Here is a 14,590-nt window from a genome sequence, read left to right on the forward strand (position 1 = left end):
TTCTAGTGTAAAATATACGTCTAAGAATTTAATGAACACATTTCACACCCTGTAGTTAGACTGAGAAGAGTCCTTGTGCCCAGGCAAGGGCTACAGGGCCCCAACCTCCCACCAGAGTCAAGTGCTCTGAGATTCTTTCTCTTAAGGACAGAATGACGGGGTGTAAGGAAGGAATTGTTGGAAAGTATCTAAGGTTGAAATGGAGCCAGACTCGTTATTTCAGACGGTGAGATCCCATTAGGTGTCGTGTTTCTAAAGAGTCTCAGTGCCTGACAGCCTTGCACCACGAGTGGCCTGACAGCCTTGCACCAAGCCAATGTCCTGTAGAGAGAGCATGAACCCTCTCGTTCCAGTGCGGCCTGGCCTGGGTCACCCTCGTGCTCCGTGCTCACTTGCACCGTTTGGAAACTGAACCAGGAGCTCCCTGTGCACAGCTGCGCCCACGTGCGCGCGAGGAGCTGGGCAGATACAGTACAGTCAGCCCCAGGCCGGGGAAAAGTTCCGCTTGGAGCCCGAGCCTGGGGTCCCGAGGAGGGCTGTCACTCAGGCGGGGGATCAGCTACTGTCCAATCAGGGCCGCGCTGGGGCAGGTGGGTGGGGTGAGGCTCCGCGCGGGCGGGGTCTCGCCGCCTGGCAGCCAGGCCCGAGCGCGCGTCGCCGGTACGTAACGGTCCCTGGCGGCTCAGTCGTAGGCTGCGGGCGCCGTGATCTAGATGCGCGCGTAGTGGAAGTTTAGGTGGGACTCTGGGAAACCTAGGAAACCTAGAAATGGTGAGTGTTCGGGCCGGATGCGAAGACAGGGAGGAGGGACTGGTTGGAACTGGCTGGAACCGGCTGCAGCCGGCTGTGGTAGGACCGGCCTCCCCTTGGCCAAGTCTGAGTCTGCGGACAGAGTCCGCTCGGGGCTCCCCTGGAACCCCGGTCCCCTCAGCGGGGGGCTGGGCCTGACCCGGGCCCCGGAGCGCCGTCCCGTGGCTGCGCGGGGACTTCAGCCGCAGGCTCCGTGGGCGGCTCTGCGCCCGCAGCCCCGCGTCCTCGCAGGTGGTGCCGTGCGCACGGGTGGGGCGTCAGGGACAATCGTGACTCGGGCTGCGGGGCGTGTGCAGGGGCCGGGCGTGGTCTGTGGGTCCCCAGGCCCTCCTTTCTCCTCAGCGTGCACCGTCTTTTATGAGTTTTCTAAATGTTAGGGAAGCAGGGTCTCAGCTCCCGGACCCGTGCCCCCAGACTGGCCCTCACTAAAACTGGCAGGAAACCCCTAAATTTCCAGATCAGCCCTCGAACTCCCAAAGCCCACTTTCCCGCTCTAGGTTACAGCGTCATTATCACTTGTCCTCCAGGATGTGTTTCAAACAGACTCAATATTTTGTTTATTTTTTTATTTTTTTACGGAATAATGATGAAATTGCTGTTTTTTAAGAGATTTATGTTTGTCTGGATATTTTGCGTGAGAGGAAAGTCGAGAGTACCCACCTGGACGACGTAGGAAATGAAGCCCCTGTTCCTCTCCCCAGGACCTTCCCTGGGCACCCACTTCCTATGGGACGTCCTTTGGGTGGAGGTTCCTCTTCGGAAACTTTCCTGGGTGATCTCTCTTGTCAGCACTGCCCCTTCCCTGCGTTTGTCTCCTTGAAAACATTTATTGACTCATTTAAGTCTCAGTTTTTAATAGGGGTAAAATGTATTTAAGCAATAGAACTTCAAAAACGATATATAAAAGAGTTCCAAATGCAAAAAGAGAATTCAGAAAAAATAAAGTATTCCAGTATCACATTACATTTCTAGAATTTTTCTTTCACTCTTCCTGAGCACATGTAGTTCGTTCCTGAGGTTTGTCCTGGGTGTTTTAAAATACAACTCCAGGGTTTAGCCTTGCAGAGCAGAATTGTTCCTGTAGATTTCCGGGGGGAAAAGCTACCTGGCCCTGAGGGTGGGGATGCAATGCAGGACCTTGGGTGGAGGTGGGTGCGATGCCCTTTCTGTGGTTGTGGTTGTGGATCCTTAGGCCTAGACATTTCTAGATTTTATGTTGAGGTTTGCATTCAGAGTATAATTTATATATGTTGAGAAAGTCCGTGAAGATCAGGTGTTTTGTTTCATGGACAAAAGGTTTATGAATTGGGTAGTTCATTTGGATCAGAACTTAAACTAAATCAGGCTAAGAGAATGGAAGCCTGGGGGAGGAGCATTTCCATGCTTACAGGAGAGGAGGGTGTGTGGAGCTACCAGAGTTCACCCCTGGGGCTGTTCAGGTGTCACCTGTGGCCCTTCTGCAGGGACTGACCCATTCCAGGGGTTTTATCTCAGCAGGGGGTGTCTAGACCCTTAATGGAAACATTCAACTTTCTGAGTGTGGGTTTCCTTCTGCACTGTAGGGACACAGGCTGCTTATCTTTCTTGATTGCAATATTGCCGGTTACTTTCATTGGATTCCTTTCTCCATTGAACATTGCAGCTCTTTGAATCTAGTTTTCATTAACACTTGTGCTTTTAATATATAAGTTGATTGAAAGATACCATACATATAAGGCAAGATGACTGTGGAACCAAAGATAATTTTGGTTTTATTATGGAAGAGACTCTGAAAATGGGAGATGGGTGTTTTTTCCATTTATAGCTCAGTTTTTGTATGTTCATGACTCTAGAGAACTTTGACATTTAAAAGTCTAATACTATTACCAAGAATTTCTATTTTAATGGATGTGAGGGGAAAGCAGTTGAATTTTTATTTTCATTGATGTAAGTAAAACAACTAAAAACTTATGGATCTCTGAATTTTCTAGTTCATTTCAGGGCTTTATTGCAACCCCCCTAATGCACTATAATATGCTATTCAATCTTGAAAATATTCCAAGTGTGAGATACAGTGACAAACTGTTAATAATGTCCCTTGTCCTTTTTATCAGAAAGGAATTTGGGAATTTTTGATGGTCTGCAATTTTATATTTTTTAGTGTTTAAAGGATTATATCTTAGAGTGGTGTTCTGTATAGAAAAGTTAAAATTAAATTAATTTTTAAAAGTAAAAGTTAATTTAAAATAATGGTTATGCATAGGAATATTATATGTATATATGTAAAATTTTCTATTTTAAATAAGTAGTGCATTGGAAGGTTGATTAAGTTTCTAAGATAGATATCCAACTTAAGACTTCCTGACTGCATATCACGGTCTACTCCAGTGCTCTAAGTTTAGCCATCCACAACACAATAGTTTAATCACTTCTGTATTACCTATATTAGTGTTTATTAAAAAAACAAGCCAGTACTAATGCCTATTTTTCTTGTGTTTGTTTCTGACTTAGTGGTCAGGCTCCATGTGTTTGATGTTTGACTACTGGAAATTAAGCCTCACCTCTCCCCTTTCCCCTAGTGCTTCTCATCTGTCAGGCTGATATCTGCAGGCTCCTGCTCTTCGAGTGGCTGCTTGCTGGGGAGCCCCTCCCTTGAGCTGAGCTGCCCTGTGTTGCATTGTTGACCTCACAGAGCCTGGGTTCCGTGCAGAGGACTCTAGGTTGGCAGTTTTAGTCATTCCATGTTGTTTGGGAGCAGGAGTTTGGGAATGGAGCTCTCCTTACAGTGGTTTTGGGTGACTGTTTTGGTTGGAGCCTGTGTGTTTAGAATGAAGGTGTGACTCAGGCTGGGTTCCTTAACGTTTGGGTTAGTCTTTGGCCGAGGGAGTACTAGGGTGATTATACCCCATGAGTGAGGTGAGCCCATCAGATGATCGGTCACTCATTAAAGAGCAGGTATTTCTCAGTTTTAAAAAAATGTTTATTTTTTAATTAAAGTATAGTTGACATATAGCATTATATTAGTTTCAGGTGTACAGCATAGTGATTTTTACATTTATATATTTTACAATGTGATAGCCAAAATAAGTATAATAACTAACTGACACCATACACACTTATTACAATATTATTGACTATTTTCCCTATGCTGTAAGTTACATCCCGATGACTTATTATATAACTGGAAGTCTGGACCTCTTATTTCCCTTTATCTTTTTCACCTGTCCTGCAAAAACTCTATTTGGGGGTCAATTATCAGTTTGTTCTCTGTTCTGTGAGCCTGTTTCTGTTTTGTTTTGTTTGTGTTTTTAGATTCCACATATAAGTATAATTATATGGTATTTGTCTTTTTTGGTATGACTTTTTCACTTAGCGTAAAAACTCTATCTCCATCCATGTTTATGCAACTGGCAAGATTTTATTATTGTTATAGCTGATTAATATTCTATTTTATGTGTGTGTGTATGTATATATGTATCACATATTTTTTTTAAATATATTTTTATTGATTTCAGAGAGAGGAAGGGAGAGGGAGAGAGACATAGAAACATCAGTGATGAGAGTCATTGATTGGCTGCCTCCTGTACGCCCCTGCTGGGAATCGAGCCCAAAACCCGGGCATTAAATCGTGACCTCCTGGATCATAGGTCGATGCTCGACCAATGAGCCATGTCAGCCAGGCTGTATCACATATTTTATTGTACATAATACTGCAGTTAATGTAGGGGTGCAAATATCTTTTTGAATTAGTATTTTTTGGATAAATACCCAAAAGTTGAATTGCTGGTTCAAATGGTAGTTCTAATTTTAATTTTTTGAGGAACCCGCATACTGTTTGCTATAGTGGCTGCACCAATTTACAATCCCACCAACAGTGCAAAAGGGTTCCATTTTCTTACGCTCACCTGAGGATATTTTTCCATTGCTTTTAGATGGACGGGGGGAGGGGGGGCGGGGGGAGAAACATCGATGTGAAACACATCATTGATTGGTTGCCTTTCGCACGCACCCTGACCAAACTGGGATGGAGCCTAAAACTGAGGTATGTGCCCTTGACCAGGAATCAAACCTGTGACCTTTTGGTCCACTGCTGTCACTCTAACCACTGAGCCAAACTGGCCAGGGCATCTCTACATTCTTGCCAACACTTGTTATTTGTTGACTTTTTGATCATAGCCATTCTGACAGATGTGAGGTAGGTACTAGATACAGAGAATAAACTGATGGTTGCCAGAGAGGAGTAGTATTGGGGATGGGCAGAAAAATTGAAGGGGATTAAGAAGTACAAACTTCTAGTTATAAAATAAGTCACGGTGATGTAATATACAGCGTAGGGAATAGAGTCAATAATATTGTAATAACTATGTGTGGTGACAGATGATTACTAAAATTACTGTGATGATCACTTTATAAGATATATAAATGTTGAATCACTGTGTTGTATACCTGAAACTAATATAATGTATATCAACTATAAATAAAAATAATTTTTTAAAAAAGTGGTGAGAGTGGGCATTCTGTCTTGTTCCTGATGTTAGGGGAAAATCTCTTTTAGCTTTTCACGATTGAGTATGTTAGCTGTGGGTTTGTAATATATGGCTTTTATTATATTGAGACATGTTCTATCTAGTTCCAATTTGTTGAAAGTTTTTTTTTATCTTAAATGGATGTTATATTTTACCAAATGATTTTTTGCATCTATTGAGATGCTCATATGATTTATATTTTTGTTTTTGTTATTGTGGTGTATTATATTTATTGTTTTGCAGATATTGGATCATTTTTGCATCTCTGGAGTAAATTTTATTGGATCATGGTATATGATCCTTTTAATATATTGTTGAATTTGGTGTGCTAATATTTTTGCAGATTTTTACATCTATGTTCATAGATGGGATATTGGTAATTTTTTTTAAAGAATAGTTTATTGAGCCCTAGTTGGTTTGGCTCAGTGGTTAGAGCGCTGGCCTGCAGACTGAAGGGTCCTGGGTTCGATTATGGTCAAGGTCATATACCTAGGTTGCAGGCTCGATCCCTGTGTTCGGAAGGCAACCAATCGATGTGTCTCTCTCACATCAATGTTTCTCTCTCTCCCTTCCACTCTCTCTGAAAAGCAAAAATATCCTTGGGTGAGGATTAAAAAAAAAAAAAAAAAAGAGTTTATTGATCTGAGAGAGAGAGAGAGAGAGAGGGAGGGAGAAGGGAAAAACATTGATATGAGAGAGAAACATGATAGGTTGCCTCCTGCACACCCCGTACTGGGGTTTGAGCCCCTAACCTGGACATGTGCCCTGACTGGGAATCAACCAGCAACCTTTCAGTGCATGGGAGGTTGCTTAACCAACTGAGCCACACCAGCCAGGGCTGTTGGTTATATTAATTTAAACAAAGTGTCATCTGTTGTGTTATGATAAGAAACACATGATATTTTACCTCCATTAATTTCTTCTCTTAATTCACCACCTTCAACATTTACATTCTTTATGCTTAATTTTTTAATGTTTTATTGAAAATAGGTGTAATCGTGACAAATTCCCTCAATTTTGTTTAATAAAGTTTTATTTTTATTTTTTGAAGGGTTAATTTTGCTGGACACAGAGTTGTAGGAGTGGTGTTTTTCTTTTAAAACTACATATTATACATTACTCTTGCATGATTTCTGATAGGAACTCTAATTCTAATCTTTGTTTTTTTGTAACTAATTTATTTTTCTGACTTCTTTCAGTATATTATTTTTGTCTACATTGAATATAAGATAATTGGTGGAGTGTTTTTGTTGTTTTTGCTTTTTACTGTGCTCTGAGCTTCCTGGATCTACAGTGTATCATTTATCATTATTTTTAGGAAAATCTCAGTGATTGTTACTTCACTGATTTCTTCTGTTTCTTTTCTCTTTCTTTTCCTTCATGTAGTCCCATGATATGGATTTAAGTATTCTGTTTAAAGAACATACCTAGGGTTCATGTATATTGTGTTCTGACTTTTTGTTCTTTTTTTTTTTTTTTGTCATTGTATTAAACTTTGATGAGATATATATATTGTTTGAGTACAGGGCATGTTACGAACACAATATTTGGGGGGTATATTTCAAAATGTTGTGTTTATTTTCTCTTTTCCAATTTTGGGGACACCAAGTCATCCTGATCTAAATTATCCAATGGATCTAAAAAGAGTTCAAGTTTTATTTATTTATTTATTTATTTATTTATTTATTTATTTATTTATTTATTTTTATTGTAATGTCGGAAAGAACAGCTTCTAAGTTACTTTAATACCAGACCAGCTACTGGAAGTCTCTGACTCTATGTTTTGATCATTGACTGCTGACAGCTTTTTTTTTTCCTTTTAAAATATCTTTATTGATTTTATAGAGAGGAAGGGAGTGGGAGAGAGAGAGAGAGAGAAACATCTATGATGAGAGAGTCATTGGTGCTGCCTCCTGCACCCCTCCCACTGGGGACCGAGCCTGCAACTGGGCATATGCTCTGACTGGGAATCAAACCTCAATCTCCTGGATCATAGGTTGATGCTCAACCTCTGAGCCATGCCTACTGGGCAACTGCTGACAGCTTTAAAACCTAACCCCTCCTCTTTCTCCTTGTGAACCATCTGTACAAGGTGATAAAAAAGCCTTCATGCTTCCTTCTTTGGAGTAGCAAGAGATTGAATTCACACAAGCTCCTGCTCTTGTGTGTGAACGCTCACCTGAGCCTACCCCTAACCTCATAAAACAAGTCCATGCACCTTTTCTTTTCTTGAAAAGTATTTTATTCTTTACTGAGAGGCTTACCTTACTATCCCAAGACCTCAATCATGGATGTAACAAACCCTTTCATACTCTATTGATAGTGTGTGGTATCACCGGCTGAGGGATTCCTATCCTTAGTGGTTGAGCTGTCATGCTCCTTTACTCCATAGGGGAGCTTGAAAATGACAGAAGAAGGGAGGGCATTGTCTAGATATACAAATAATACCCTTGTGTTACAGTTGCCTATAGTATTCAGTACAGTAACACACTGTACAGGTTTGTAGTTTAGGAACAACCTGCTATACCATATAGCCTATGTATTTGGTAGGCTATGCCATTTAGTTTTGTGAAAGCACATTCTACATGTTCCCACAATGATGAAATTGCCCAAACCATACATATCTCAGAATGTATCGCCATAGATATGTGGCACAGACTAACTTTCTAGGCCATCATATTGGACAGGGAGGAAAGGGAAAACTGAGTCTGTAATAAATATGACACAAGAAAAAAGCAATGCTGTTCTGTATGGATATTATTCAGCTAGCTGCAACTGATGACTTTTAATGGCCTGGAGAACTTTAAGGTGACATGGCTACCTGGGCCTTACTAAAACTGGCATTGTCATAGGCCTCTGGACTCATGTTTGGTGATGGCAATAGAAGAGAAAGCTTTTAGTATTCAGTATGTATTTATTCACTGAAACCTTATGCATATTTAACCCTCTGCCTCATGGAGTGCTGTAAGTGGTGAGTAATAAGGAAAAAAGATTAAAATTTTTTTCACAAGGAATTGATCATCTCAAAATGATAATATAGTATTTGTTTCATTTCTGTAGCATTTCTTTGTATTCCCAACATACTCTGAACCCTGCCAAATACATAAAATATAATGTGATCATGGTAAAAATGTGTAAATAATTTCCATATGTTCATGACAGTATTAAATTTATGGGGAAGTAATTGTGGACAGAGGTGTAAGTTTCTGATGATGAAGTCATAACATATTGGAGACAACAGAACCATATGTAACTTTTCCATAAATGGAGTCTAGGTGTTCAGTGCTGTCAGTCTCCTAAATTTTACTATACACATATTTGTGGTATTTTAGGACTCAGTGACATTTGAGGATGTGGCTGTGAACTTTAGTATGGAGGAGTGGGCCTTACTGGATTCTTTACAGAAGAAACTATATAAAGATGTGATGCAGGAAACCTTCAGGAACCTGGCCTCCCTAGGTAAGGATGACAAGCTCCCTTCACTTCATCCTCTGAAGAACAAGTGTTTCTTACCCATCAACATTGTGTTAACATGTAATTTAGGAATAGAGGACATTGGTAAATAAATTAGGCATAGTCACAGCTCATTATAGAACTAGAATCTAATAATTTTTCTACAATCTAATACTTTGGAATCCTATTTCTTGGTTTGAATTTTAGGGGGAAAATGGGAAGATCATGACATTGAAGATCAGTACAAAAACCAGGGGAGAAAACGTGGGTGAGTAACACTCATAATAGAAAGAAGTATCTCAGGTGAAAAACCTGTTATGCTATAAAATTTTAAAAGGAATCAACAAAAACTACCCCTGCTTCAAATTAATTCTCAGAAGTTTTTCACCAAATTACTTTTTTATAGGTGACATAGATGTCTAGTGTTTGCAAAATATTTTACGTGGAAACAGCACTCATGAAGCCAAATATGAAGGTCACTGTTTTGGTAAAAGCAAGGCTGAAGTTGTCTTGCAAAGATTTTAGTGTATTCATTGTCCAACAATTTTGATAAGGCATTAAACCTATACTTTGCAGTAAATCATAAAATGTAGGTCAGGTATTCTACTAATAAATATAAAATTATTAACAAAGAAATTAATAACATGTTTCTTGTTTTTTTACAGAAGTCAAATGATAGAGAGACTTTGGGAAGGAAAAGAGGGTAGTCAATGTGGAGAAAACTTCAGCCTTATTCCAAGTCTCAATCTGAAGAAATTGCTTCCTGGAGTAAAACCATGGGAATACAGTGTGTGGGGGGAAGTCTTCAGGCATCATTCATCCCATAAGAGGGACATCAGATGTCACACTGGAAACAAGCCCTCTGAGTATCAGAAATATGGAGAGAAGCCATATAAATGTAGTCTATGTGGGAGAGCCTTCACTTATATTCAGTTTTTTGAACAACATGAAAGAAATTACAATGGAGAGGACTCTTATAAATGTGAAGAATGTGGAAAAGCCTTCACGTGGCTCAAAAGCCCTCAAAGACACATGATCGCACATACTGCAGATGCCCCTTATAAATGTAAAGTGTGTGGGAAAACCTTTAGTTCTTCAGCTTCTCTTCAAACATGTGAGAAAACCCATCCTGTAGAGAAGCCTTTTCAATGTAGACTCTGTGGAAAAGCTTTCCGCTATTATAAAAGTTTTCAAAGACATGAAAGGAATCACCCTGGAGAGAAACCTTATGGATGTAAAAAATGTAGTAAAGCCTTCAGGTATCCCAGTCATCTTCAAATACATGAAAGAACTCACACTGAAGAGAAACCCTATGAGTGTAAGGAATGTGGAAAGGCCTTCAGATCTTACAGTTCCTTGCAACCACATGAAATGACTCACACAGGAGAGAAACCCTATGAATGTAAGGAATGTGGAAAAGCCTTCAGATATTACAGTTCCTTACAAATACATGAAAGGGCTCACACTGGAGAGAAACCCTATGAATGTAAAAAATGTAGCAAAGCATTCAGTGCTCCCAGTTGTCTTCGAAAACATGAAAGAATTCACAGTGCTGAGAAACCCTATGAGTGTAAGGAATGTGGGAAAGCATTCAGATTTTACAGTTCCCTACAAACGCATGAAAGGACACACACAGGAGAGAAACCCTATGAATGTAAGCAATGTGGAAAGGCCTTGAGGTATTATAGTTCCTTACAAATACATGAAAGGATACACACAGGAGAGAAACCCTATGAATGTAAGGAGTGTGGAAATGCATTCAGATGTAACAGTTTCTTAAAAATACACAAAAAATCTCACACTGGAGAGAAACCCTATGAATGTGAAAAGTGTAGTAAAGTATTCAGTACTCCTAGTAATCTTCGAATACATGAAAGAACTCACACTACAGAGAAACCCTATAAATGTAAGGAGTGTGGAAAAGCCTTCAGATATTATCGTTCCTTACAAACACATGAAAGGACTCACACAGGAGAGAAACCCTATGAATGTAAACATTGTGGGAAAGCCTTCATTTGTCGCACCACCATTCAAAGACACATGAAAATGCACACTGGAAATACACCTTATCAGTGTAAGGAATGTGGAAAAGCTTTCACTTGTCTTAGTTTGTATCAAAGACATGAAAGGACTCACACTGGAGAGAAACCCTATGAGTGTAAACAATGTGGAAAAGCCTACAGAGATCACAGTTCCTTACAAAGACATGAAAGGACTCACACTGGAGAGAAACCCTATGAATGTAAGGAATGTGGCAAAGCCTTTATTTGTAACAAAATTTTTCGAATACACATGATGAGAGTGCACACTACAGAAAAACCATATAAATGTGAAGAATGTGGGAAAGCCTTCAGTCATCCCTATTCCTTTCGAAGACATGAAAGGACTCACTGGATAAAACCTCTTGAATGTAAATAGTGTGGGAAAGACTTCAGTTGGCCCACATCCTTACATGTGAAAACTCCCACCGAAAAGAAATTAGTAAATAACATGAGGATTGATGTAAATTAATTTAGTTATAACATTCTAGAAAACTTTTAAGAATAGAGAGTTGTTATTAAAATAGTAAATAAATTATGTTTAGCAGTTTTTTAAGTGCATAGTTGGACATGAGATTTCTGCTACAGTTGATCCTTGGAAAACTCAGGAGTGGAGGGAATCTACTTTCCACACAGTTGAAAAAGTTGTGTGTAACCTAAGCTAGCCCTCTGCATAAATGAATTCCAAGCCAAAGACTGAAAATACAACCGACGTTTGAACAGCCCAACTGTGGAGCTGTACAAGTCCACATTTTAAATTCTGCAGAAAAGTGCACCTGTGCATTTCAAACTCGTGTTGTCTAAGTGTCAGTTACTTTTAGAAATAAACACTGAGGTGAAATAATCCTACAATTTATCTTTCAACAGCTACATAACATTAATAGGTAGTAAGTTTTTTATCATCAGTTAATAACATTGTCTCTACATTTTGAAGCCTGTCAGATCCATGGGTAAATTCAAGATTATTTCTAATACGCAATTAGGTTTAATTTTTATGATATCTGTTTTATGTTAAGGGGCCATTGAAAAATGACAGTTTGGTATTTGTTGGATTTTCCTATGTTTTTTTGACAGTTCCTGGATATTTCTATTCATATATATATATATATATATATATATATATTCTCCCTTACAAAACTCCTTTTGTGGGGTGATGGGTATTACTTTTTCCATTTTTCATTCTAATAAACAATTGGAATAGAAATTTAAGTATGTTAAGTTTATGAAAGATTTTAGTTTCATTGGAATTATTTTCATATTTCAGCCTTTGCTCTTTTTTATTTCTGACTTGCATTTGGTGAATAGAGAGTTGGAAATATCATCCCTGTGGGTAGTATTAGGAACTAGATTTTTTAGAATCTATACCCGTTGTGGTTCTTTATTAGACATTACCAGTAGCCCCATAGTGTGAGATTTATTTGGAAGGCAGAAGCGAAGAAGGCATTAGTCAGATTGCAGAGCCACCGTTCAGGGTGGGGAGAGGTACATAGATACCACCTGCCACCTCATTTTTGGATTCTTTGCCCTTCCAGTCAAGAATATCCTCAAAACCACCACCAACTGTTTAATTTCCATTTTTTAGGTGTAGGTTTTCACTGATGTCTTCTCAAACTACATCAGAGATCCATCAGAGTTTGGATTTTTCTGTAAGCTGTCTTCTGTCCACCAGAAACTGATTCAGACTTTTGTGCTTATGTCTGATTCTCCTCTTCTCTAGATTATATCTGCATAAGGTCTAAATTGTATAGGAAACACCATATGCTGTTAATAGTGATAGTACGTGTTCTTGATTGAACATGACATCTATAATGTTGCCACAAAAAAGAACACAGGAGTTTGTTTCTCTGCTGCATGTGCAGGGGCTGCCTTGACCAGGTCCTTCCATGTGAGAATCTGCACTTTCTTCCTGTCAGGAAGACTGGGTGTTCCCAGTTACTTGTAGCTGAGTATAATCCCTCAGTGTGTGTATATATAAGTGTGTGTATATGTATATGTGTATATATGTATATGTGTATGTATATGTGTACATATATGTATATGTGTATATAAATGTACATATATATAATTTTAATCCTCACCCAAAGATATGTTTTTATGGATTTTAGAGAGCGGAAGGGAGAGAAAGAGAAACATCGATATGGGAAAGAAACATCTATCGGCTGCCTCCTGTATGTGCCCCAACTAGAGATCAAACTTGCAACCTCTAGGTGTATGGGAAAATGCTCCAACCAACTGAGCTACCTGCCTAGGACCTCAGTATATTTTTAATTATGTTTGATCGTATGTGATTAAAACTATGCATTTTTTTCAAACTAATATTTATGTAGTTGCTTCATAGAAATATTAAGTGTTTTTATGACAGAAAATACTAACAAACAGTATTTTGGTTTTCATTTTCTGAGAGGATATATTAAAATGTCTCATGATAATTATGAATTTCCTGATACATTTTGCAATTTTTAAAATTCAATGATTGTACATTATTCCTAGTCAATATTATCATGTCCATACAAGTTCAGGTATTTTCTTCTCAAGCACATTTTATATTTAATCTTTCATAGATACAATTTTGTCATAAAACTTAATTATTTTTATTCTTAATGCCAAAATGTAAATCATGATTTTCTCAGTTCTCTTTTGCCAGTGACCTACAGGATTGCACCTCTAGACAAAAAGAGAGGAGTAATGGATTCTAATGAGAATGAGCACAAACCATCAGGGACTGTGAAATCCAATATCACGGTGTTGGAAAGGACTTTCAACAGGATTTTGACTTGTGTTAGATAATTTCATTGCTATTCAAGGAAACAAGACCTTTTCCTGTACGAATGCTGTGAGGAGGTAAACTATTTTATCTCTGGTAATCATATCGTTTTCTAGAAGGTAAAGCCAATGCAGTGGAGCAAAAGATAATTTGTAAGAATCCCAGTCAGTAATATTACTATACAGAGGGGAATATTGGTTAGTTATGACCTGGAACTACTATATCTTTATTTTTAGAGATATGGATACAAAATCCCCTTATAAATGTCTTGGTGTGTCATGGTCACTTTGATGAAGGGGTGTGACATTTCTCTTCAGCAGGATAAGACTGACCTTACAAGGAAAGCAAGGCCTGCCACCTCTGCCACAGGGTCTGCCTTTCCTAGTTATTAAATATCGATGTGTTTTCTACAGTGTATTAGACACCATTCACCATAGTGTACCTCATTTAAAATATATAAAGTTACTTCGTGGTATACTGTATAATTAATATCACCTTTCTGACTCAACTGAGGCCTCTAAGTTTGGGTTAATTGTGAGTGAACACAAACCTAGCAAGGGGGAAAGAAGCGCTTGTCCAATTAGGCCTTTCTTGCTTAGAGTCTGTACTTTTTTTTTTTTTTTTTAAATAGACAAACAGTTTCTTTAGTAACAAGGGGTAAAAGAGGAATTCTGAATTCCTTTTCTCTCTTTTGGTGCCTGAACTACATGGTGAAATGGATAGCAACGTACAAGAATTCCTTTGTGGTCCTTCACGTTTTGCAGAAGTGCAAAGATGCCTGACTTATGTACTTGCAACTATTATTTTCTAGACAGAGTGCCAGCTGTTGTGCTTTCCAGTGTATCAGCAGTTGCTACATGTTCCTCCTTGTCTTCAAGTTTCATAGCAGGAAACAGAAGTACTTCCTTGATGTTATTGGAGTCAGTGAGAAACATGGTGACTTGGTGGATGCTCATGTCCCAGCCACCTATGGGGGGCAGCCCATATTCCAGGGCAGTGCAGAAGTCCTCATCTATGAA

The 14,590-nt window shown here is 39.0% G+C and overlaps 1 protein-coding gene across 4 annotated transcripts; it reads left to right on the forward strand.

Moving 5' to 3' along the window:
• Positions 1 to 608: 608 nt before the first annotated feature.
• On the forward strand, positions 609 to 12,784 carry LOC308555953 (uncharacterized protein). Of its 4 annotated transcripts, XM_081134773.1 has the most exons (4): positions 610 to 771; positions 8,648 to 8,774; positions 8,976 to 9,036; positions 9,434 to 12,784. In XM_081134773.1, the coding sequence occupies exons 1-4, from the start codon at positions 769 to 771 to the stop codon at positions 11,184 to 11,186; spliced, it is 1,944 nt and encodes a 647-aa protein (XP_080990899.1). In that variant the 5' UTR covers positions 610 to 768; the 3' UTR covers positions 11,187 to 12,784. The 4 variants fall into 4 exon arrangements, with proteins under 4 accessions (XP_080990900.1, XP_080990899.1, XP_080990901.1 ...); XM_081134774.1 differs by lacking the exon at positions 8,648 to 8,774 and having other exon boundaries at positions 609 to 771; XM_081134775.1 differs by lacking the exons at positions 8,648 to 8,774; positions 8,976 to 9,036 and having other exon boundaries at positions 631 to 771.
• The last annotated feature ends 1,806 nt before the right edge of the window (positions 12,785 to 14,590 follow it).

Source organism: Miniopterus schreibersii, assembly GCF_964146895.1.
Source record: "Miniopterus schreibersii genome assembly, chromosome: 4".
NCBI classification, from domain to species: domain Eukaryota; kingdom Metazoa; phylum Chordata; class Mammalia; order Chiroptera; family Miniopteridae; genus Miniopterus; species Miniopterus schreibersii.

Coding starts and splice junctions, on each gene's coding strand:
- LOC308555953 (XM_081134773.1), top strand. Junction 8,775..8,975: donor CAGGAACCTGGCCTCCCTAG/GTAAGGATGACA, acceptor TTTGAATTTTAG/GGGGAAAATGGGAAGATCAT. Junction 9,037..9,433: donor AACCAGGGGAGAAAACGTGG/GTGAGTAACACT, acceptor GTTTTTTTACAG/AAGTCAAATGATAGAGAGAC.